This window comes from Schistocerca serialis, chromosome 10, assembly GCF_023864345.2.
Source record: "Schistocerca serialis cubense isolate TAMUIC-IGC-003099 chromosome 10, iqSchSeri2.2, whole genome shotgun sequence".
Lineage (NCBI taxonomy): Eukaryota > Metazoa > Arthropoda > Insecta > Orthoptera > Acrididae > Schistocerca > Schistocerca serialis.
In genome coordinates, this window is record NC_064647.1 from 37720943 (window position 1) to 37747854 (window position 26912).

At 42.7% G+C, this 26912-nt stretch overlaps 1 protein-coding gene across 2 annotated transcripts in view; it reads right to left on the minus strand.

The window, feature by feature from the left end:
- LOC126424814 (molybdenum cofactor biosynthesis protein 1) overlaps positions 1-25541 on the minus strand; it is a 134035-nt gene extending 108494 nt beyond the window's left edge. Inside the window, exons 1-3 of one of the 2 annotated variants that reach the window (XM_050087606.1) lie at positions 24994-25541; positions 24544-24655; positions 8850-9017 (exon numbers count right to left, since the gene is read on the minus strand). In XM_050087606.1, coding sequence (XP_049943563.1) covers positions 8850-9017; positions 24544-24655; positions 24994-25080 — 367 coding nt within the window. In that variant the 5' untranslated portion in view covers positions 25081-25541. The remainder of the gene's footprint in view (positions 1-8849; positions 9018-24543; positions 24656-24993) is intronic. The other variant, XM_050087607.1, reaches the window with a different exon arrangement.
- Positions 25542-26912: the final 1371 nt, after the last annotated feature.

Sequence of the window (26912 nt, forward strand, 5' to 3'; positions counted from 1 at the left end):
CAGGAGAAATGACTCACCAGGGCATGAGTGGATGTGCTCAAGAGCACAAGAAATGGCCGCCAGCTCTGCAGTGAAAACACTGCAGCCATCTGGCAAGGAGTGCTGTTCAATATGTCCTCCATGAACATACGCAAAGCCTACATGACCATCAGCCATTAAGACGTCAGTGTAAACCACTTCATGGCCCCGGTACATCTCGAGAATTGAGAGGAAGTGATAGCGAAGAGCCGCAGGGTTAATGGAGTCCTTAGGGCCATGCAAAAGGTCTGTAAGAATCTGCAGCCTATGTGTACACCATGGAGGTGTATGTGAATGGACCTCGAGGAGAGGTGGTAATGGGAAGGACTCCAGTTCAGACCAAAGAGACTGGACACGAAACGCAATCATAAGCCCTGACCTGGGCCGCCAATGCGGGAGATGAACCGCCGTGGCTGGGAAAAGGAGATGGTAATTCGGGTGCGCAGGAGAACTACGACTGTGTGCAACGTAAGTGGCAAGCAGTTGTGCATGCCTAACTTTCAATAGAGGGTCTCAGGCCTCCACCAGGACAATGGTCACCAACCCCATTCTAAAAGCTCCCGCCGCTAGGCGAACACCACAGTGGTGCACTGGGTCCAGTAGTAAACGCAACGTTGAGGGCGCCACGAAATCTTAAACCAGACTCCCATAGTCAAGACGGGTTTGAGCAAGGGGTCTGTAGAGCTGCAGCAGCATAGATCAATCTGCACCCCAGTTGGTGTTTCTCAGACAGTGGAGGTGCTGCCAGCACTTTTGCTTAAGTTGGCGAAGGTGAGGTAGCCAAGTCAATCGGGCATCGAAAACCAGTCCTAAGAATTGATATGTCTCCACTACAGTGAGTGGTTCGTCATTAAGGTGAAGTTCGGATTCTGGATGAATGGTGTGATGCTGACAGAAATGTACGACACACGACTTCACAGCTGAAAACTGAAAGGTGTGGGCTAGAGCCCATGACTGTGCTTTGTGAGTGGCTCCCTGTAGGTGCCGCTCAGCAACAGTAGTACTGGAGGAGCAGTACAAAAAGCAGAAGTCACCCACATACAGAGAAGGTGAGACCGATAGCCCTAAGCTGCTGCTAGACTATTAATAGCACTAAAAATAGAGACACACTCAATACAGAGCACTGCGGAATGCCATTCTCCTGAATACGGGGAGGGGGGGACTATGGAGGCACTGACTTGGACACGGAAAGTACGGAGTGACAGGAAGTTTTGGATAAGAATCGGGAGCGGGCCCTGGAGACCCCACTGGTACAATGTGGCAAGGATATGATGTCGCCAGGTCATGTTGTATGCTTTACGTAAGTCAGAAAAGAAAGCAACCAGGTGTTGGCATCTGGAATAGGCTGTTTGGATCACAGGCATGGGGGACACAAGATTATCAGTTGTAGAGCAACCTTGGCAGAAGCCACCCTGACATGGAGCCAGTAGGTCACATGACTCCAGGACCCAACCCAACCGCCGACACACCATACGTTCCAGCATCTTACAAAGAAAGTTGGTGAGGCTGATGGGCCGGTAGCTATCCACATCAAGCAGGTTTTGACCGGGTTTGAGCGCCGGAGTGATGGTGCTCTCCCGCCTTTGCAATGGAAAGATGCCATCGCACCACATCTGGTTGAAGATGACGAGATGTCGTTTGTGATCAGATTAGAGATGTTGGTAATCATCTGACTGTGGACCCGACCAGGCTCTGGAGCCGTGTTGGGGCAATGTGCAAGGGCGATGAGGAGCTCCCACTCTGTAAATGGGGCATTATAGGGTTCACTGTGGCATGTAGTGAATGAGAGGACTTTCCTCTCCATCCCCCATTTGAGGGTGCGAAAGGCTGGGGGTTAGTTCTCCGACGCAGAAGCTTGAGCATAGTGCTCAGCAATCGCATTTGTGTTGGTAGATAACACGCCATTGATGTTAATGACAGGGACACCTGTTGGGGTCTGGTACCCAAAAAGACGTCTAATCTTCGTCCAGACTTGGGAAGGTGATGTGTGGCACCCTACGGTCAACATGTACCTCTCCCAACACTCCTGTTTCCATCTTTTTATAAGCTGGCGAATGCGGGCACGGAGCCACTTAAAGGCTATTAGGTGTTCTAGGGAAGGATGCCACTTATGTCACTGTAGAGCTCATTGACACTCTTTAATTGCCTCAGTGACTTCCGGCAACCGGGACACCCTAAATAACGAGGGAACGCATTTTCCGCCACAGAAACAATCGTTGTAGTGACCTGCTCAATGACAACATCAATGGCACCATGTGGAGAGATTCAGCGGTAGCAGAGGTGAGGCTTCCCAGTTTGCCTTGTTTAAAGCCCATCTGGGTAGGCGTCCATGGGCATGATGCCGGGGAACTGACAGAAAGATGGGGAAGTGGTCACTACCACACAGGTTGTCATGTGCTCTCCAGTGGATAGATGGGAGAAGGCCAGGACTGCAAACCGAGAGGTTTGGTGGTGGAAAAAACCACTGCAGTTTCACTGGAGGATTACGTGATCTTGAGACTGGGAAGGCATGAAACACTCAATGAGGCAGTCTATGCCTCAGGGTCACCTGCTGCCACCAGATGAGTACCTGTGCAATCGACATCCATTGTGTCTGAGGGCCCAGCAAGATCTAGGTCCTCAGAGGACAGCAGAATCTCCACTTCATCCTCAGACACAGCGCTTGTAGGTAGTGGTGGTGTGGGTGCCACCACAGTGCCTAGGTTCTTGGGGGTCTTTTTCTTTTAGGGTTCCTCGTGCTGCTCCTTAGGTTTGTCTGGCTGGGGGGCTTCACCGATTCAGTCTCAGGGACTGAGGAGGACTGTGAAGCCCTACGACAAGCTACCTGTCATTGCTTCAGCCACTGGCGGGTGTCAGCTTTGCCACTGGTAGGAACCTGAGAACCAAAGAATACTTATGCTTCTCCGGCTGAGAAGTGGGGACTGATGTCCCTGATGGTTGGGGGGATGTTGCTCCTGAAGTAGGTTGTGCAGGAGCAACAGGGAGCAAAGCACCCCCCACCATCAAGGGGGCAGGTGGAGTCTGACGGCTCTGAGAGCCAACTGTACGTGGGGGAACGGAAGATGGTAGAACCGTTGTCGTAGTGGTGGCGTACGTTGGTGTCATATGTACAGGTTGTTGTTGTTGTTGCCGTTGTTGTTGTTGTTGATGTTGTCTTCAGTCCTAAGACTGGTTTGATGCAGCTCTCCATGCTACTCTATCCTGTGCAAGCTTCTTCATCTCCCAGTACCCACTGCAACCTACATCCTTCTGAATCTGCTTAGTGTATTCATCTCTTGGTCTCCCTCTACAATTTTTACCCTCCATGCTGCCCTCCAATACTAAATTTGTGATCCCTTGATGCCTCAGAACATGTCCTACCAACCGGTCCCTTCTTCTTGTCAAGTTGTGCCACAAACTCCTCTTCTCCCAATTCTATTCAAGACCTCGCCATTAGTTATGTGATCTATCCATCTAATCTTCAGCATTCTTCTGTAGCACCACATTTCGAAAGCTTCTATTCTCTTCTTGTCCAAACTATTTATCGTCCATGTTTCATTTCCATACATGGCTACACTCCATACAAATACTCTCAGAAACGACTTCCTGACACTTAAATCTATACTCGACGTTAACAAATTTCTCTTCTTCAGAAACGCTTTCCTTGCCATTGCCAGTCTACATTTTATATTCTCTCTACTTCGACCATCATCAGTTATTTTGCTCCCCAAATAGCAAACCTCCTTTACTACTTTAAGTGTCTCATTTCCTAATCTAATTCCCTCAGCATCAGCCGACTTAATTTGACTACATTCCATTATCCATGTTTTGCTTTTGTTGATGTTCATCTTATATCCTCCTTTCATGACACTGTCCATTCCATTCAACAACTCTTCCAAGTCCTTTGCTGTCTCTGACAGAATTACAATGTCATTGGCAAACCTCAAAGTTTTTATTTCTTCTCCATGGATTTTAATACCTACTCCGAATTTTTCTTTTGTTTCCTTCACTGCTTGCTCAATATACAGATTGAATAACATCGGGGACAGGCTACAACCCTGTCTCACTCCCTTCCCAACCGCTGCTTCTCTTTCATGCCCCTCGACTCTTATAACTGCCAACTGGTTTCTGTACAAATTGTAAATAGCCTTTCGCTCCCTGTATTTTATCCCTGCCACCTTCAGAATTTGAAAGAAGTATTCCAGTCAACATTGTCAAAAGCTTTCTCTAAGTCTACAAATGCCTTTCCTTAATCTATTTTCTAAGATAAGTCGTAGGGTCAGTATTGCCTCACCTGTTCCAACATTTCTGCGGAATCCAAACTGATCTTCGCCGAGGTCGGCTCCTACCAGTTTTTACATTCGTCTGTAAAGAATTCACGTTAGTATTTTGCAGCTGTGACTGATTAAACTGATAGTTCAGTAATTTTCACATCTGTCAACACCTGCTTTCTTTGGGATTGGAATTATTATATTCTTCTTCAAGTCTGAGGGTATTTCGCCTGTCTCATACATCTTGCTCACCAGATGGTAGAGTTTTGTCAGGACTGGCTCTCCCAAGGCCGTCAGTAGTTCTAATGGAATATTGCCTACTCTTGGGGCCTTGTTTCGACTTAGATCTTTCAGTGCTCTGTCAAACTCTTCACGCAGTATCGCATCTCCCATTTGATCTTCATCTACATTCTCTTGCATTTCCATAATATTGTCCTGAAGTACATCGCCCTTGTATAGATCCTCTATACAGTCCTTCCACCTTTCTGCTTTCCCTTCTTTGCTTAGAACTGGGTTTCCATCTGAGCTCTTGATATTCATACAAGTGGCTCTCTTTTCTCCAAAGGTCTCTTTAATTTTCCTGTAGGCAGTATCTATCTTACCACTAGTGAGATAAGCCTCTACATCCTTACATTTGTCCTCTAACCATCCCTGCTTAGCCATTTTGCACTTCCTGTCGATCTCATTTTTGAGACGTTTGTATTCCTTTTTGCCTGCTTCATTTACTGCATTTTTATATTTTCTCCTTTCATCCATTAAATTCAATATTTCTTCTGTTACCCAAGGCTTTCTACTAGCCCTTGTCTTTTTACCTACTTGATCCTCTGTTGCCTTCACTATTTCATCCCTCAGAGCTACCCATTCTTCTTCTACTGTATTTCTTTCCCCCATTCCTGTCAATTGTTCGCTTATGCTCTCCCTGAAACTCTGTACAACCTCTGGTTCTTTCAGTTTATCCAGGTCCCATTTCCTTAAATTCCCACCTTTTTGCAGTTTCTTCAGTTTTAATCTACAGTTCATAACCAATAGATTGTGGTCAGAGTCCACATCTGCCCCTGGAAATGTCTTACAATTTAAAACCTGGTTCCTAAATCTCTGTCTTACCATTATATAATCTATCTGATACCTTCTAGTATCTCCAGGATTCTTCCATGTATACAACATTCTTTTATGATTCTTGAACCAAGTGTTAGCTATGATTAAGTTATGCTCTGTGCAAAATTCTACCAGACGGCTTCCTCTTTCATTTCTCTCCCCCAATCTGTATTCACCCACTATGTTTCCTTCTCTCCCTTTTCCTACTCTCGAATTCCAGTCACCCATGCCTATTAAATTTTCCTCTCCCTTCACTACCTGAATAATTTCTTTTATCTCATCATACATTTCAACAATTTCTTCATCATCTGCAGAGCTAGTTGGCATATACACTTTTACTACTGTAGTAGGCATGGGCTTCGTGTCTATCTTGGCCACAATAATTCATTCACTATGCTGTTGGTAGTAGCTTACCCGCACTCCTATTTTTTTATTCATTATTAAACCTAATCCTGCATTACCCCTATTTGATTTTGTATTTATAATCCTGTATTCACCTGACCAAAAGTCTTGTTCCTCCTGCCACTGAACTTCACTAATTCCCACTATATCTAACTTCAACCTATCCATTTCCCTTTTTAAATTTTCTAACCAACCTGCCCGATTAAGGGATCTGACATTCCACACTCCGATCCGTAGAACGCCAGTTTTATTTCTCCTGATAACGACGTCCTCTAGAGTAGTCCCCACCCGGAGATCCGAATGTGGGACTATTTTATCTCTGGAATATTTTACCCAAGAGGATGCCATCATCATTTAACCATACAGTAAAGCTGCATGCCCTCGGGAAATAGCCTCTCATATTTTCTCTTAGCCTCAGTGTAGGTCAGTCGGTCCAGGGTCTTGTATTCCATTATTTTTCTTTCTTTCTGGAGAATCCTGCAGTCTGGCGAGCAAGACGAATGGTGCTCTCCAGCTGACACAGCGGGAGGCAGGGCACAGGGAGTATTGTGACGTGAAGGACGTCCACAATCCTGACAGGTGACACTGGAAATACAGCGGGAAGATATATGGCCGAACTTCCAGCACTTTAAGAACTGCATCGAGGGAGGGATATACGGTTTTACGTCACAGTCATAGACCATCACCTTGACCTTCTCGGGTAATGTGCCACCCTCGAATGCCAACATGCAAGCTCCGGTGGCAACCTGATTCACCCTCAGACCCCAGTGGACGCGCCGGACAAAACGGACACTTTGCTGCTCTAAATTGGCATGCAGCTCATGGTCAGACTGCAAAAGAAGGTCCCTGTGAAATATGATACCCTGGACCATATTTAAGCTCTTATGGGGCGTGATGGAAACAGAAATATCCCCCAGCTTGTCACAGGCGAGTAGTGCCCGTGACTGGGCAGAGGATGCTGTTTTGATAAAGACTGAACCTGACCGCATTTTGGACAAGCCCTCCACCTACCCAAACTTATCCTCTAAATGCTCCACAAAAAACTGAGGTTTCATTGACAAGAAAGATTCTCCATCAACTCTCGTACATACGAGGTACCAGGGTGAATACGCTCTGCTGCCATCCTTAGCCTGGCATTCCTCCAATGGTGTGGGAACGATTTGGGGTTGTATTTCGTAGCATTGAAGTTAGACCTTGACCGCTTAGAGACTGCTGGTGTTTGACCACCAGCAAGAGATGACGTACTACGCTCCATGGCGTGTCATCCGCACTGATGCCACCCACTCCGACCAGTGGCCCGCTCCACGGGCGCCACCCAGTCGCAGCAAAGGCCACCTGGCAGCATGGCAATTGCCGGGAGTCCTGATGCCCCAGGGCGACGGATGTCTACTCCTTGGTATACGTGGGGAGTTAACAGTGCAGCCATCAGCAGAGCGATCCCTGTGCGGTCAGGGGGCTACAAGCAACAGGGTACATGGCGGCCCCACCAGAATGGACTGGCTACCGTGCTGGATATCAGGTGCAAACAAGCTAAGAAGTCCAGTACAGAAAGCAATACTGCACAGAGGTTGGAGGAAAACACACCCAGGAGGGCGATCTCGTCCAACAGCTAGAGAATGAGTGGAAGTGCAGATCCACAGCGACGAAGGATGCGAGGTGTCTCAGTGGATGATGGACACTATGCACCATGAAAGGCACCCTTCCGCAATTGGCTTGCTCTTCAGGAAAATTTTGAAAAATGGGGGGTCAAACCCTATAGGGGACCATCACAGAATGGCTGAAACATGTGAGACTCCTTTTAGTCACCTCTTACGACATGCAGGAATACCTCAGGCCTATTTTAACCCCAGACCCACAGGGAGCATCAACAAGTGTCAGTGAGTAAACCGTTCAACGAGATATCATCTATATGGACTTTCGGAGTCGAAGGCCCACTCGTGTATCCTTGATGACTGCATGACACAAAGCTTTAACCTCACCTGGGCCCGTCAACATCAACATTGAGCTGTTGATGACTGGAAACACGTTGCCTGGTCAGACAAGACTTGTTTCAAATTGTATCGAGTGGATGGAAGGGTATGGAGACAACCACATGACTCCATGGACCCCATGTTTCAGCAGGAGACTTTTCAAGCTGGTGGAGGCTCTGTAATGGTGTGGCGCGTTTGTGGTTGGAGTGATATGGGACCACTAAGATGTCTGATAGGTGTCAAGTATGTTAGCATCCTGTCTGATCACCTGCATCCATGAATTCCATTGTGCATTCCAACAGACTTCGGCAATTCCAGTGGGACAATGTGACACCCCACACACCCAGAATTGCTACACAGTGGCTCCAGGAACACTATTCTGAGTTTAAACACTTCTGCTGGACACCAAACGCCCCAGACATGAACATTATTGAGCATATATGGGATGCCTTGCAACTTGCTGTTCAGAAGAGACCTCCACCCCCTCATTCTCTTATGGACAGCCCTGCAGGAAACATGGTGTCAGTTCCCTTCAGCCATTAGACGAGTCCGTGCCGTGTCATGTTGAGGCACTTCTGCATGCTCGTGGGGGCTCTATACAATATTAAGCAGGTGTACCAGTTTCTTTGGCTCTTCAGTGTAAGTCAGCCACCTACCCTCAGAATCTCAGTTCCGTTCATCAGCACACCTGATGATGACGACATGTCTGATCATTGAAATATTGTGCCTGTCAGACACTACGGACCAGCATTACACCCGTTGACTGTTGATCAACAAATACACCAGAAGAAACTGTACAATCTCATGTAGAATGTTAATAAAGTTTGTTTTATTTAAAAAGCTTTAATAGCCCTCATATAAAAATGGAGGCATTACTTTGAGGCACACCTTTGTACATAGCATCACTCCTTGTGCTGTTACACTGAAATCCTAAGCACTTGTGTATCCAAGCATGTGGTTCATTTCAAGCCAATTTGATGTCTAATGCCAACTCCATTTTAATGTCCATCAGTGTATTTAGCAACAGCAACCAAGAGATCAGCATATCACACATAGCAAAAGAAATGTCGAGCAGTGTACGAAGACATTACAATATTTGTTGACAAACACTTACCGACAATGTCTACAATGTCCCTCCGGACAGTAGGTTCACCACCAGTCAGTCTTATTTTCCTAACTCCTTGTTTAACGAAGAGTTCAGCCAGGTAGACGATCTCATCCGTAGTCAGCAACTTTTCTTTCTTTGTTAAAGTGACACCTTCCTCCGGCATGCAATACTGACCTGAAAATGATGTAATAACTGAATAATTATATGACATCTAATGAACATACTGTCCTTTTCAAGAAATCAAAAACCACACACATTGCTGGGGAAATACAGCTAAAATATATCAAGCTTTGAAGCAGCAACAGCAGTGAACAGTAATAATATAGGATAAAGCAGGTAACCACACACCTTGCATCAAGATCAAGAGATAGCACATAATCTTTGCACTTTAGTGTGGCAGTCCGCAGCAAGATGGTGTCTCGCTGAGGGAACAGCGAAAGATGTTTGAGTGAAATAAAAAGTGCATTGTAGAGTCGACATGGAAGCCAGTTACTTTAGAGTGAATCTTCGTGCACAGATAAGGTCATAGATGTGTATTATCAGCCAAATCGGTGTGATACAGCACCATCATCAGAGATAAGCACCAAGAAAATGTAGCTGTGTGGCATGCCATATTATAGCATATGACTATGTGGTTTATTGTGACAGTGTCATGCATGTAGTACACTTAAATAATGACACTAATAATGATATTATGAAAAGGATAGATTGGTACTCACCATATAGAGTGGATGCTGAGTCACAGAGAGGCACAACAAAGAGACTGCTATGCATTCAGGCTTTTGACCAAAAGGCCTTCTTCTAAAGTAGAAAAAATGCAAGAACAATTCGCACACAAATGATCACTGTCTCTGGTTGCTGACTCCGGCCTCAGAGGTCAGAAGTGTGTGAGTTGTGCTTGCTTGAATGTGTGTGTGTGTGTGTGTGTGTGTGTGTGTGTGTGTGTGTGTGTGTGTGTGTGTTATCTAATTTACAAGAAGGCATTTGGGCAAAAGCTTAAACATACAGCAGTCTTTTTGTTGTGCTTGTCTGCAACTCAACATTTTCTCTATATGGTGAGTAGCAATCTATCTTTTTTATAATAGTATTGTTGTTCCAACCTGGCTTTTCCATTGTTTACACTTAAATAATACTAATATTTGATGAAATCATGAACTATGGGATGATATTTAAGATAGTTACCTGGAGTCCATTAAACATAAACGATTGTTGCATTTGTGATGGGCATTACCATGTGCCTACTATAGGCTTTATATGTCTGTTAAATTGCCATATTCTTCAGTGTAGTTCCATAGGTTCATGCTATTAGTCATCCCTATCTCCCCCCCCCCCCCCCCTTCTGTAAGGAGAAAGACTTAATTCCTAATATGTTGTTGTTGTTGTTCTGGTCTCCAGTCCTGAGACTGGTTTGATGCGGCTCTCCACTATTTAAATTAGTTTACTGTGATGCTAAAACGGCACCATATTAAGAGTAACGCTCTGGAGTTCAGCGTTATGTTGGTGGGTATTGTCAGATGAACTTAGCAACGTATATGGGCCCCTGTACATTACAGAAGGCCGGACATGGTTCTTAACAGGATGTGTGATGACCACGGACGCTCTGCAACGTGCTCACACGCTGGCCACGAGGTTGGCTGGGAGTCCTTGTGGCATTCCTCCAGCAACACGGCTGACAACTGATGGATGGCCATTGGTGCACATGGACGAGCTTCTTCATCTCCCTACTGCAACCTACATCCTTCTGTATCTGTTAGTGTATTCATCTCTTGGTCTCCCTCTACAATTTTTACCCTCCATGCTGCCCTCCAATACTAAATTGGTGATCCCTTGATGCCTCAGAACATGTCCTACCAACTGATCCCTTCTCCTAGTCAAGTTGTTCCACAAACTTCTCTTCTCCTCAATCCTCTTCAATACCTCCTCATTAGTTATATGATATACCCATCTAATCTTCAGCATTCTTCTGTAGCACCACATTTCGAAATCTTCTATTCGCATCTTGACAAAACTAATTATCGTCCATGTTTCACTTCCATAGATGGCTACACTCCATACAAATTCCTAATATAATAAAAGGAAATACGGCAAAGGGTGGACTCCATTATCTTCTCAGAAGCTACAGTGTTCAAATTTTTGGCTTCAAATTCTGATTCAAATTTCCTGAAACACAATGTTGACATAGACTTCTGTGAAATTAAAGAAGCATGGCCATCCTACAGAGACAATGACCTTAACACCAAAATACCGTAAGTGTATATTTGTACAGAATAATAAACTTCCTAATGTCATATATCTGCTTGTCTTTACAGGGTGAGTCAGCTGCCCCTGCCTATGGCTTTTATGCATCCTGCCATGCAAAATATTAGCCCTGCAGGAAAAAAAACGAACAGGACTTTTTACAGGAAATTTAATGCACTTAAATTTTGTGCTAGGATATGTTTTCGGAAGAGGCCGTAACATATTTCTCTTGAATAATTCAGAAACTACAGCCTCCAGCGAAAATGTATTCCAGTACAAAATTTAACTACATTAAATTTCCTACAAAAATATCCTGTTCATATTTCACTTAAGACTAAAAGTTTGCACATATCAAGTGAAGGAATATCAAAATCTTGCATATGGTTGGTTGGTTTGTTTGGGGGAAGAGACCAGACAGCGAGGTCATCGGTCTCATCGGATTAGGGATGGACGGGGAAGGAAGTCGACCGTGGCCTTTCAAAGGAACCATCCCGGGCATTTGCCTGGAGCGATTTAGGGAAATCACGGAAAACCTAAATCAGGATGGCCGGACGCGGGATTGAACCGCTGTCCTACCAAATGCAAGACCAGTGTGCTAACCACTGCGCCACCTCGCTTGGTTTTGCATATGGTATTTGAAGGAGTTGCAGGCTGAATAAAACCCATCAGTAGGGCAGTTAACTCGCCCTGTATATACACCTGAGGGGTGTCATGGGTATTATTTGTCTCCAACTCAGTATGAAGCTGGAGAGCAGGTTGATGAACCTGAATTAATTGATGGTAGTGTCTTAGATTACACTGAGAGCAATGCGAACCGCGATCAGCAAAGAAACTTTGGTGATATATAATGACAAGCCATAAAATTATATGTATTCCTTGTAATTACTAACGAATTCACTATGTGCAGGACTTTAAAATGTCCTATTTAATATGAAAAGAATATCTTAATGTATGGAGTACCTCATTGTACAATGTATATATTACGTTCATCACCTGATTTATGAAACTTTTTGAACATTCATCTGTCTCTCCTGTATAATTTACTTAATGTGACTTAACATTATTTAGCCCCAAGCACCTCAGTTCTTACACTCAGTTTCCGACACCTCCTAACACCATCACCAACAAGATTCCAAATGTACTGCAATTTACAGTCACCAACATTATTTTTCTTTGTTCTCCCCCCCCCCCCCCCCCCCCCATTCCCCCTCTCACATAATATTTATCTCCTTGTGTTGGATTTTATTCATATGACAGAATTTGTATTAAGTCAAAACAGTTAAAAGGAAAGAAGATTAGGGTTTAATGAGCCGTTGATGACAAGGTCATTAGGGACAGAACACAAGCTCAGATTGGAGAAGGGAATCATCTGCGCTCTTTCAAAGGAAACAGCCCACTATTTATGTTAACTGATGCAGCAAAACCATGGACAATGTAGATTTGGATGGCTGAACAGGGATCTGAACTCCCGTCCTCATGAATACTAGCTCACTGTGTTACCTCTGCACTGTGACACTCAGTCTGAAGTAGTCTGCTTCAGTTATATTACAATGTGGCCCAACATATTTTCATATTATAAGGATATGAACAACAAATAATTCATCTAAGTTTCCTTTAATTCACGCCTATGGTCACAAACTTTTTGTTAACAGATTACCGTTTTTTTTTTCCTTGAAATGAAGGTTGTGAAACAGGACTGATTTTTAGTGTAGCCTGAGGTATAGGTTAGGTTGTAAGGGATAGTGTGGTTGAGAAATGGCAAAGCTTCACAAATGTGATGTCAAGAGGAAGCTCAGCTACAGTTAACAAGAGAAAAAACTCAACTTAAATTAATAGTTCAAGTAGTGATTTTGACTGTCTGCCACAAAATTATTCTTATTTTTATGTTGAATATAAATATGGTCTACCACTATTTTTCCAAATACAATGCACATTCCATGATTATTTTCACATTAGGGAGGAACACATCACTTGCCCCCTGTTTCTCGTTGGATACTTACAATCAGCCGTTGAAACAACCCCTTGTGTTCTCATCACACCTCACGGTGAATGCTGCCAGCTGCCAACATTTCTCAGTTAAATGCTTAAGAAAAGGCACTGTCTCTAGTCTGGACTCTCGGCTTCTCAACAAGCACATGGTAAACAGTCCACCTAAGCCCATTCATAAACACTTCTAGATATTGTGATGTCACTTCTCCCACATATGGAGTAACAAGATACACTGGCAGTTTGCTGTGGTAGCCCATCATTTTATTTTGCCCAGAATTAAAGGAGAGGAGCACATGGTATACAGATGATGCAGATTTCTTGGAACTGTCTCCTGTGGTGCTATCTGGAAACCTTTAGCTGAAATATTCTCTTATTGCCTGATATTACAATTCTGAAGTACATTTTTCATCCTAGCTCTTCACGGAAAGACATCTGGGAAGAGAGAGGACATCATCTTGAAACCTCGTAATAGATTTGCCAGGAGACAAAATGATAGGTCCTGGGAAAATAGGTTAGCCATCAACAAAGGATTTTTTTGTGCCATAATTCACAGAACCAAAAAGATATCTTTATGGAAAAAAATCCACAAGTTAGATGCTACCCTACATCTATAAGACTGTTCTGCAATTCACACTTTTAATTTTAAGTGTTTTTATGATGTTTGGTTTGTGAGGCACTCAACTGCGCGGTTATCAGCACCTGTACACATTCGCAACTTGTACACACTACAATCTAGCCACTTACATGAATGATGATGGAATGATGAGGACAACACAAACACCCAGTCCCCAGGCAGAGAAAGTCCCCAACCCAGACAATAATCGAACCAAGGACCCCATGATCCAGAGTTAGCAGTGCTAGCCACTATACCACAAGCTGTGGACTTCTTTAAGTCTTTTGCAGAAGGTTCACAGAGCCATATTAATGCTATTTCTCGAGTGATCCACTCTCGAATAGCACATGGGGGAAACAAACAGCTGGCTCTGATATACCTCATTTTATTAAGATGTTCATTTATCCTATGCAGCAGGGAATAAACAAAATATTTTCGAACTTGCAGTAGCAAGTTGTGGTTGAAATTTTGTGAAAATATCTTGCCTTTGTGAAAAGATGTCATTGTTTTAATGATTGCTATCCAAGTTCATATATCATATCTGTGGCCATTGTATCCTTGTTTTGTGATAATACAAAACAAGCTGCCCTTCTTTGAACATTTTCTATACCCTCCTGTGGTCTCTGTGGTATATTTATTGCACTTTCTTGTTCTGCCAAAACAATCTTTTGTTCACCTTAACCACAACATTTTCTATGTGGTGGTTCAAATTTAAGTTGTGATCCATGGGAATTTAGTTGAATCAATAACCTTTAAATTTGCTTCATTTATCGTGAAATCAAAGTTTAATGTTTTTTAGTTTTCATGTGGAAGACTTCTCATTTTTTTTATTGTTTAGTGTCAATTGTCCCTGTTTACATTATATAAGTATCTTGTGGAAATCATTTTACAACTTATTCTGGTCTTCTGATGACATTATTGGATGGTAAATGACAATATAATCAGTAAACAACCCAAGAGGACTGCTCAGAATGTCTCCTAAATTGTTTATATGCAGGACATCTCAGCTAACTCTGCCATTGTATATTCCCAAAATGAAAATAATGCAATTGGCCAGGGAAGCACCTACGTCAGGAGCTCACACAATGGGCACGAATACATAATCCATTAAGGTCAATGAACACTACTTTCAACACAAAGTTAGGCTTTTATAATGGCACATACATGTTTTTTTCTGCAGAAATAATAATTATAGGTACAATTAGTGATGGCAAACTTGGTTTCACAGTTCTAAACCTCATACATTCTGAAATGTTAGACTTAAAAGATGGCAATGGCAATGTGGTTTTTGTCATAATTCCCAGGGCAAGGTTTGCTGCACTGTCCTGCAGCTTGTTGTGAACAGACCACTGTCAGTACGCATGTTCTACCTTATTGATCAGTCTACTAGTGTCTCTTTCTCGGGCCTACTGTACTGCTGTAGGCGTCAAACAGGAAAATACACTGTGAGGCATCACACGTATGCTTCGGACAGTGCTTCCCCGTTTTGGTATAGCTTGGGACATTTGCAGTCATCTCATCTATATGCAGACCTTGAGTAATGAATAAAACCTAGATGTGAAGTTAATTTATGGCGAGTGTTATAGAAATGCAACCACAGCTGCAGCAGTATACACTGAGTGCTACCCCCACTGGGGCTGCTGCACTGCACAATCTTGAGGCGAGTGCAGACAGGTTGCACACAGTTATGGAGTAAGCCGTAGTAGTGTGTGAAGAATGTGACACAGGCATACGTTTCATTTGTATCATACCTCAGTCCGCCAAGAACTGTACAGGAATGACTTTAAATCCTACACTGAATTCTGTCATTTTGCAGTTCAGTGGTTGCAAGGTCATCCTGACTTCTGTGGATGCTTTACAGATGAAGCTTCATTCACAAATCATAATCATGTGAATCTGCTGAACATGCACTGTTGGTCCGGGCAAAATCACTACTGGCTCTGCACGGTTGTTCATCAGTGACATGGGGCGTCACTGTTCAGTGCTGCATCAATGGTACCCATTTTGTAGGTCCCTATTTTTATCAGGGAACATTAACCGGATGACAACATACATTAGTTCTGCAAGACACACTGTCCCTTCTTACGAATAAGGGATTGGAAACACATTGATCAATGTGGTTCCAGTGTGATGGATGCCCCGTACACTAAACACGTTTCCAGAAAAGTTGTGGATGCAATGTTAGCAAATAGGTGGATAGTATGTGGAGGTCCTGCGAGCTAAATAGCCTTCCCCCCCCCCCCCCCCCCCCCAACTTTATGCCATTAAAAAGACTTTCTCTGGCGCAGAGTGAAGGAGTTTGTGTACCATGAGCCTCCAACGACACGAGTTGATGTGCAAGAATGTATTACTGCTGTGTATGCAGCAATATCTGTGGAAACACTACACTCCGTGTAACAGTCACCTGTTCTCGTCTCCACAAGTGTATTGATGCAAAAGGTGATCAGTTTGAAAATCTCCAAAAGTGACACAGGTACATCTGATGTGACATTACTGGCTATTTGTGAGTGTATTTTCCATGCCGCTAACAATTGTGTTTATGACACTAGAACCATGTCTTGTCACTAAACTGTACCTCTAGTTTTCATTTCTTTAGAAAAAACATACATGTGCCATACAAATAAATGTTAATTGTACTGAAAGTGATGTTTGTCTACTTTTATGAGTTGTGCATTACTGCCCATTGTGTGAGCCACTGACAGCAGGCAGCAATACAGTGCAGGCAACCCTTGCCCTGTGTATTTCAGCAGAAATTGCGGTGCAATTGCCATCCTTTAAAATCAAATATTTCGGACTGTATGAGGTTTAGAGCTGTGAAACCAAGTCTGCCATTGTTCACTGTACATCTGGTTTTCATTTCCGTAGAAAACACACATAAACATACAGATTAGTCCATCAACACTGGCAGTTTTCCTCCAGTCACATTAGATGGCTTTATCAACTCATAACCAAAATGTAAAATTTCAGCCTAACCTCTAACAAATTATCAAAACTATGATCGTATAAGATGTCAAGTGGAATTTGTGACTGGACTGAGGATTTTTTGGTAGGGAGGACACAAAAAGTTACCTCATATGGAGAGTCATCAACCAATGTAGATGGAGAGTCAGGTGTGCCCTGTTGCTGTATATTAATGACCTTGCAGACTATACTAATAGTAACCTCAAACATTTTGCAGACAATGTAGCTATCTATAATGAAGTACTGTCCGAAAGCAGCTGCTTTAAACATTCCATCAGATCTTGATAAGATATCAAAGTAGTGCAAAGATTGGCAACAGGATTTAAATATTAAGAAATGTAAAATTAAGTGTTTCACAAAAGAAAAAATGCAGCATCCTATAATATCAATAAGTTACAGCTGAAAATTCATACAAATACCTGGGTGTAGCACTTTGTAGGGGTATGAAATGGGATGATCACACTGGCTCAGTCATGGGTAAAGCAAGTGGTAGACTTTGGTTTATTAGTTGAATACTGGAGAAATGTAATCTGTCTACAAAAGTGATTGCTCACAAATAACTCATGTGACCCATTCTAGAATACTGATAAAGTGTGTGGGGCCACACCAAATAGTACCAGAAGGTGATATTGAATATATATAGAGAAGGGCAGCACAAATGGTCACCATTCTGTTGGACACATGGGAGAGTGTTACAGATATGCTGAAGAAACTGAACTGGTAGACTCTTGAAAGTAAGTGTAAACTATCCTGAGAAAACCTACTTACAAATTTTCAAGAATAAGTTTTAAGTGATGATACTATGTATCATTCCCATAAGAATCTGAAGACCAATCAGATTAATAACAGCACACAGAGCAACATTTAAACATCACTCTTGCTGTACTTCATATGTGAATGGAACAGGGGAAACATGCTAATAACTGTTATGATGAGACATACCCTCTGCCATGCATTTCACAGTGGTTTGCAGAGTACAGATGTAGGTGTAGAGCTACGCTGCAAACCAGTCTGTCACCACAGCCAGTTTACCCCCAGTCACATTCATTGGCTTTGCAAACCCACAACCGAACTGTTACATTTCAACCTAGACCTTGAACTACACTACAAATCAGTCCGTCACCACATCCAGCTTTCCCCCCACTCATAACCATATTATAACATTGGTATATGAAAAGGTATCCCAAGATTCCTGTCATATCCTGAAAAACAAACAATACAAGAAATAAATAAAAACATCAGTAACCAAACAGCAAGGTCATTGATCCCACGACCTAAGCTGACAGAAACTAAGGGAGGAACAACACAAACACCACAGTCCAGAAAATGGGCAAACAGAGAGGCTGGGATGCAGGAAGAATAAATGAGGGGGAGGGGGGGGAAGGGCAAGAGCAGGGGTGCACCAAAGGTGCTGCACACGATGGGGCACCAACACTGCAACTGGCCCATCCCGACGTCACATCACACCATGAGCATGACAATTGGAACAGCACCAGGGGACAAAGACACGAGAAAAGGCAAAACAAAATGACACAAAATAGCAGACAAAATGTAGGGAAAAGTGGGGGTATGGGTGATCTAGCCGGCATGGAGGCAAGACCAGAGGCCTCCCAAACTAATGCCAATCCTAACCAAAGGACTCCAATACCAAAATGAAGGGCCAAAAAACAGGGCAGTCAACCACAATATGGGTCACCATGAAGGAGGCCCCAGAACTACAAAGGGTACGGCTCACATGGAGTAAAAAAACATGGGTTAACCTGATACAGCCAATACAAAGACAGCAGAGAGTGGTAGATTCCCACCGGGAGAGGAGGAGGAGGAGGGAGGAAGGAAGGAAGAATGCCACATGGTGGGAGTTCCTTAATCACATGAAGTTTATTAGACAGAGGAAGAAATGCAGGGGTGAGGGGTGAGGGGCACAGAGTGTGTGGTCTCCCAAGAGTGGGATCATGACGGAGCAAAAAGGGAGAATAGGAGGTAGTTGGTGGCCCCACTAGTCAGCTCATTACCCAAGATACCCATGTAGCCAGGAACCCAAAGGAAATCAACTGAACGAGCAGCACAGTCAAGATTGCGGAGAAGTTCACGGATAGCAGAGACCAAGGGATGGTGGGAAAATGAGTGGTAGCCTAAGGGCCACTATCTAGTCCATACATAACAAAATACATGTGAGGGAGGACCATTTAACGAAGCAGAGGACCCGATAGATGGCCACCCCACACATGGCGTGCAAGAGATGGTATTCCATGCCAATGGAAGACATGAAGGCATACTAAATGTGATCAGCAAATTTAGAGCCAATGGTGTAAAAAACAACAGCACATCCCAGAGCTGCCATAGGAGCAGGTGGAACAAACAACAGAAACAAGAGATCCGCTGGAATACAGAAAAGAGGAACATTGGGGGTTGGGGGGAGGGGGGGGGGGGGGAATGTTCGAGAGAGAACATGAGGAACAGGGCAGAGAGGGAAGATGGAAATCATGGTGGAGAGAAGCAAGGCAGAGCCCAACAGATAAACCAACACAAAGGAGGGCAATGGGCAAGTCACTTCCCTAAGCTGCAAAAAGAGCAGTGAAAGAGCAGATAGTGATGGCATTGCAAACCAGAAGCTGGGACCGCTCAACCGAAAGAGGTGAGGGTCCAAGTGCCAACCAGAAACCTATCAAAGGGGCTAGTGGGGAAGGTATTGGTGGCCAATGGATATCATGATGCTGGACTGGGTCCATGAGGAGCAGTGTGGAAGGGGCAGCTGACTCGTGAGTCGTAAACTTGACAACCATAGTCCAGATAGTACAGAATTAAGGCCTGATAATGGCAGAGAAGAGTCAAACAATACACACACCAAGAGGTGTGAACAAGGAAGCAAAGGACTTTGAGTTTACAGAAGCCACGGCCACCAGGAGATGGATATGGGGCAACCAACTAAGCTTGTTGTCCAAAAGAAGACCCAAGGAATAGAACTGGGGAACAACGGTCAGGCATTGGGCATTGAAGTAAAGCTCTGGATTGGGATGGACTGTAGTATGGCAACAGAAATGCACCAGACATGTTGGAAGTGGGGAGAAGTGAAACTGTGAGAGAGTGTCCAGGCGGAAGTGCATTGGATGGCACTCTGGAGCTGTTGCTCTGCAGAGGCCACTGAATGGGAACTAGTCCAGATATAGAAATCATAGCCCAATGGAGGACACGAGTCCATCAGTAGTGATTAAAAAAAATGGAGGAAGCTAATTACAGAGCCCTGTGGAATGTCGTTCTCCTGAGTCTGCAGAGAGCTGAGAACAGTGCCAACCTGAACCCTGGGTGACCAGTGAGGCAGAAACTCGAGAATAAATATGGGAAGGAGGCCCTGAAGACCCCACTCATGGAGTGTTACGGAGACGTGATGGCACAAAGATGTGTGAAGAAAACTGCAACAAGATGGCAGTGTTGAGAAAAGGCCTGCTGATCTGTGGTTTCCAATTGACACAGGTGTACAGGCAGAGATTGTATCTGCCGAAAGCTGTACCAGTTTGGAGATTCAAGGACCCGACTGAGCCAAAAAGCCACCATCAATTCAAATAACTTCCAGACAATGCCGGTCCGACTGATCGGCTGGTAACTATCAACAGATGACATATTCTCACCAGGCTTAAGGACAGGAACCACAATACTGTCCCTCCACAGAGAGGGGAACTCACCTTTGAGCCAAATGTGGTTAAGCAATTGGAGGTGACACTGTTTTCGTGGAGGACAGAGGTGTTGAAGCAGTTGGTTATGGTTGGAATTGCGGCCAGGGACTGAATCATGGGAAGAAGAGAGGGCCACAATAAGTTTTCATTCAGTAACAAGTTTATTGTAGGATTTCACCTGACATTTGGTAAAACATGTGGGAACCTTCAGCCAACTATTTCCAGAGGAGGAAGGTGACCGGATAGGAGGCTGATGACGAAGCCGTTGCAGAATGGGTCACAAAACGTTCTGTGAGGACCAATGGATTCATACAAAGGCCACCCGGAAGGACAAGATGCAGAATGGACGATTACCATTGGTAACCTCAGAGGGTGCAGAGCGTAGCCCACATCTGTGACGAAGGGACAGAAGAACCTAAGGAGGAGGCAAAGCATTCCCAACACACCCACTTGGTCTGTTTCATTAAGTAATGGGCTTTGGTGCAAAGAATTTTAAAGGTAATAAGACCAGCAGAGGACAAGTGCTGCTTAAGGCACTGCAAAGCCCGACGGTGATCACAGATGGTTATGGCAATGACCATGCCCCACCACAGCCTGTCGAGTTGGGGATGACAATATCGGCGGCGCAAATAATTGTATCACACTTGTCACTGCTGACTCATTGACACGAAGAGGGGATAAACATGACCTGGAGCAAGGTTGCAAACCAGCCAATCAATGGCTGTCTGGCACCCCAGATGGTTTACACTGAGAAAATTTAGAAGGGGAGGTCAGACCCCAAAGGAGGACCAAAAATGCCAAAAAGGAAAGGCGAAAACGAAAAAGCAAGGCGTGAGAGAATGAAGCCCTGGAAGGAAGAAAGGCCCACAATAGCTCAGGTCTTCAAGTGCACCAAGCACGAACTCACGAAAGAGCCATCAGAGGGGAAGGTAAAATTGTGCTCCCCAAGTTGAAAACAAAAGTAATAAGCTTGTATCTTCTGCTGAAACAACTCATTAGATTCAACGATTCTCTTTTGCTACTGTACACTATCATCTGATGGGCTATGGCTTATGGAAATGAAGGGTCAACAGCAACACACAGCAGAAAAGCCGCTGACGCCAAAACTGCACTTTAGCCACCCTCCACCACTAACATAGCTAAATCCAGGTTAACATGCTGACCCCATGAAGATGAGGGATAAGGTCAAAAAACATAAAAAAAATGAATGTCAGGAGAAAAACAGCTAACAGGTACTTCGGAGAAAGCCACTGCTCTTGCTCCGGGTACGCTACTCAGCTGCTGTTTTCATATTGTTGTGCTTTAGATTTGTATAATATGTAAACATCTACAGATACTTTGATGACAATCACACTCTTAGATGTGCAACTGAAGACAAAAACTATATTTGTTCTGTTAGCGTGGATAAAATGTAGCCACATTTACAAATTAATTTGCAATATGAATGTAAAAATACTTGTTCCATGTCATTACAATTTATCATGCATAACGATCCACAGAACATGAAACTGGCTAACTGATTAAATAACAATATTGTGTATAGTTTTCATGACAGTTATGTTTGCATCCTTGAATTCAATGTTTGCGTAAAACTTATTACTGATACCTAAGAATCACTGCAAGGATAATGATCTAAAACTTTAAAAACTAAATTTAAGTATTACAGTGTTATATTTTACACATTCAAACATAATTATATTCCATAAATCAGATCAGGAAGGAAAGCCTTTACGAATGCGGAATGAGTCACACCATACTAAAGCTACACTAAAAGGCTGGAGCCACAATTGCCAGCTATTTATGTGAAGTATACTGACGACAAAGTATTATTAGTGCCAATCTCCTGAAAACAATATTTTTGTAATTACTTCTGGATTACATTATATGGAAACTTAACTGCAGAAAGGGAACAAGTCCCCTTCTTCAAAGTTTACAGGTGAGTCAAAAAACTTTTATACAGAAACTCTAACGTAAAATTATTCTACACTTTTTCTGTAAATATGTGGTTGTAAGGTATTTAAATTTCGTAATTTTTATCCATTTTGTGTTCCCAGCAGCTCAATTTTTGGGTCGACAGAAGCGTCCGATCCCACGTGTCGGCTTTGACCCGTGACGTAAGGGTGTTGTCGTGTGTGACGTCATGATGGCACGGAGTTTGGTTTGAGTGTGGCTGTCTCCAGTTCTGTTTTATCTTATTTTATTTACTTTTCTGATCTGTTCATTCTATCTCGTAAGATTTTTTTAATTTAAAAACACTTATTACTTATTTTAATTATCTGTTTCCTCGAATTTCTGTTTTAGTTTATTATATTTATCTTTCTGATCTGTTCGTTCTATCCCATGAGATTTTTTTTTTAAAAAGACAAAAAACACTAATCAGCTACTGAAGCATCTTTATCTTCTATGGGTTGCAGGGGTTACGATCCCTGGGGAGGTGGGTGGGTATTCATGCATGGCTGTCTTCACTTACACGTTGCAGCTACGCAAGGCGTCTAAATTTGTTTATATTTAGTTTGCCCCCCACCCAAAACACCTCATTTCTCGCGCTTGTCCCGTTAGTGTCATTAGGCTTCTTGTGGAAAGTGTGTGTGTTTGTTTTTGTTTCCGCCATATCTGTGACGTCATGAGTCAAAGCAGACGGGCGGGATCGGACGCTTCCGTATTTCCCAATTTTTTTCTTCTTTTCCTTTTCAACTTGACATACTCCCTTCTTGTAGCAAAAGATGTGGAATATATATATTTTGAGGAAGAAAATTTATTTATTTTCCTCAAACTAAATACATTGCAATCAATATTATATCAAATTAAGTCAATGGGCTTATAATACTCTTCCTTTTCATCACTCTCTTTGTGGTCAGATAAGTCATTATTTCATTCCAAAAATGCAGCCTTTCTTCCAGAACATAAATTAAACTTTATTTCATATGATCCATTTTAAGATGTTTATATGTAGTTTGGCTTTGTAGGCTGGTTCCTTGGGAAGTTCTAGATTCACCTTAATATTTCTTACATAAAATCTATCAGTTCACATAGTTTTGATGTTTATCTTACATTGAGCTATCGGTGGTGTATCTTTATTGAAACTAAATTTGTGATTGACAGGACAAAAGAAATCTTTTGCCTCTTTGGAAAACATTTTCCATAAGAACTGTTACTAGGGGAAGCTTTTATGTAGAGTCTTGACCACCAAGTATCATAGTCTGTGGAGTTCGCTGTTTTTATGAGAACAACCTAAATTTGTCTTTCTTCTGTGATGATCCAAATATGAGTTTTATCACCTTACTAACAGTGTAATATCATTCCTGGTTTCTCAAGTTTCTCCTGATGATACCAAACTCTCCACACAGTTCACAGCAGAAAGGGAACATGTCTAGGACATGATCTCTTTCTGCAGTAAGGAGTTAATTATACCAAGTTACTAGAAGCACTTTATGACTTCTGCAATAAAAGAAATTTTGAAAATTTTTGACCTGTTGTTTTTCTGCAGTTAGCTATTCTTACGGATGTTAGGAGAAAAACAGCTATTTTGAAAATGTGTAGCTTTACACATACTACTCTCAGCTTATGTGTTGGAAAAGCATGGGCCTGTCTACTACCAATATTAGAGTTACCATACATAGTGTTTACACTGACTGTAAATATCAAATTGTAAGAATGGCTAACGAGTCATTCTTGTACTTTTTTTATACATTTGGGAAAGTTCAGTTTCCTGCCTGATATTCACTGGTAACCTTTTATAGACTTTTGCACCAGAATATAAAACTCCATTCAGAACCCTCAAGAGGAATGGATAGTCTATGGAAATTACTGCTAGTATTGTGATTGTGGAAAGTTGAGTTCATCCTAAATTCACTCTGGTTGTTCAACCACAAATATCATTAGGGAATATATATATTGGCATGTACTTGTAAGAATCTGTAATACGTGAACAAGTTTCTACAAGATATTTGGCTACCAATTATAAATGATATTCTCATTGCACACTTCTATAGAACACCTTTTTTAACCTTAGCTGCAATGCTCCAGAAGATTACGCCATATTACATAATTTAATGAAGGTATGCAACATTTCATACACAAAAGTATTTGTTTCAACGACACACAAAATGTTTTGCATATTCTGCGAGTACTGAAACAATCGGAAATATTTAAAAAAATATAGTATGTTAACAAAGCCTACTGCTACCATGGTAAACATCGGTTTATAAATTAGTTACAAGATACTTACATCTCAAATTGCATCTTTCTGTCAGTGATATCCGTAAATACGTGTGATATCGCCCAAAAGTATCTGTCAGTATGTTTTGTTCCTCAACGCTCGCTTTCTCTTTCACTAAGGCCTAAAATGAAAAAAAAAAGTTAAATATCGAACACTATTCCCTTAAACACAAATTTGATTTCTTACAGGGCTTGCCCACTATAGTAACTTTCACTCTGTATTATTGTGGCGAATATTTATCATACACAACAAAAAAAGGTAGCGAAGTCCGAACGGTTAGACAGCTGTTATGAATGTGCTAAACAGAGCAGTGAATTCATTAATATCAATGATAACCGGCACAGTTTTTCACTCTTGAAGAACTATATATGACACTCAAAAGATACGTGAACGATCTTATATTATGCAACAGATATCTCGTCCACTGGTAACAAACAATGTTATTTTTGAAATGCTTACACCGACAGCAGATATCTGCGAGTTGTTGGCATCTGTAAACAGACTCCTGGACACGCATGTTGTGCGCTTCAGCATACGCAGTAACATCACAGGAAATTCTTCTATGCGTTTGTTTCGTAACAGGCAGCGCGTTTTCTGTACAGAAGTCGGGAGATCACTTGCATGAATACACTCATACAAAGGAGTACATTTATCTTGGACTGCAGACGAAGAAAAACACCAATTTAATCTCGACGATTAGAAAGGATTAAACTTTGAGAGCGTCAGTAGGTAGTCGTACACGAGACACACGATAGACGACACGTAAAGAAATGTTTTCTCACGGCGCGTGGGAAGTCGGTGGGTCTGTTATTCGAGTTGTGCAGTAACAGCAGACGTGTTGTGCATATGCAACAGCGTCGCTCTCCCAATTAGTCTCTATTCTTCCCAGGCTTCTCATGGTCGCACGCAGACTCTCTCTGCAGCGCTTGTCGTTCCCCCTTTTCGTTCTCTGCCTTATCATCTCCTCTCCCTCTTTACGTTAACTTGGCCTTTGAAAGCACCAAGTCAGCTGATATACAAGTAAACAACAAAGAAGAGGAAGGGAAAAAAAACACACCCTCTTCTGCGCAGGCGCTACGCTGCATCTCACAGAGAAAGAGTAAACAGCCAGTGTAATTAGAGCTCGCTGACGTCACAAAGATACAAACGCAAAGGCGGTAAAGTGACATTGCATGTCACTCTGACGTAGCAGTTCAACAAGCCATGGCACCATACTTTCTTTTTGACATTACTTGAATTCTCACACCGCAGAAATTTTGCGACTGTGAAATAAATGGTTCGATTACTAGTTTAATAAGAGCTCTTAGCAGTGACGAATCTCATTTGTGTATTTGGCCTACAACGAACTTACATTTTGCGTCGCGGAGTACGAAGTGTACCGTTTTGCTACCACCACTAAAACGAAAATCCGCTGAAATTTATTATTAATGGCATTTCTCCTTTTTTATGTTACACTTATTTTAGGTACGCCATCGCAAGAAAGTGCTTGCTTCTGAACTATGGATTTAATGCTGCAAAGAACTACATAGCTATCTCTACTACGTTTTAGTTACTAGATTTACATTTCAAATTGATAAAACCCACAGTGTGATTTGCAATGTGAGCGTGTATTCCGCATGTCTAAAACACTGGCAATGTCCAGTGTCTTAATTGTGCAAGATTTTAACAAAGAAGTGTACAAATTAAAATTATCTGCTGTTTTGATATTTTCATTGAAAATGCCGTTCGCCCGCATCTCGTGGTCGTGCGGTAGCGTTCTCGCTTCCCACGCCCGGGTTCCCGGGCTAGATTCCCGGCGGGGTCAGGGATTTTCTCTGCCTCGTGATGGCTGTGTGTTGTGTGCTGTCCTTAGGTTAGTTAGGTTTAAGTAGTTCTAAGTTCTAGGGGACTGATGACCATAGATGTTAAGTCCCATAGTGCTCAGAGCCATTTTTGAAAATGCCGTTCGAAATTTGTCTTCAAGCATATGTTTATTTCTATCACAAAAGTTCCGTTAGTCACAAGCCATGATAGAACAGCCACATCGCGATTACCTCTTGATTTTGAAGCTCAACATCACATTAACTTTCAAAGGAACTACGAAACCGTCAGAGTAGCACAGAAGATTTCAAAGAGGCGCAAAGATTGGCAACTCGCTTTAAATGCTCAGAAATGTAAAATTGTGCACTTCACAAAACGAAAAATCGTAGCATCCTATGACTATAATATTAATGAGTCACTGGGGTGTAAACTAGCTCGCGTCCGTAGTGGAAAACTACACGTGCACCCCGGGTAACGCTAAATGAGCTAGAACGAATAGGCAGCCAGATCAGATATTGGATTTCCTGGCTACAGACGTGCAGACAAACCAAAATCAAAAAGCTTTAAAAAATGGACCT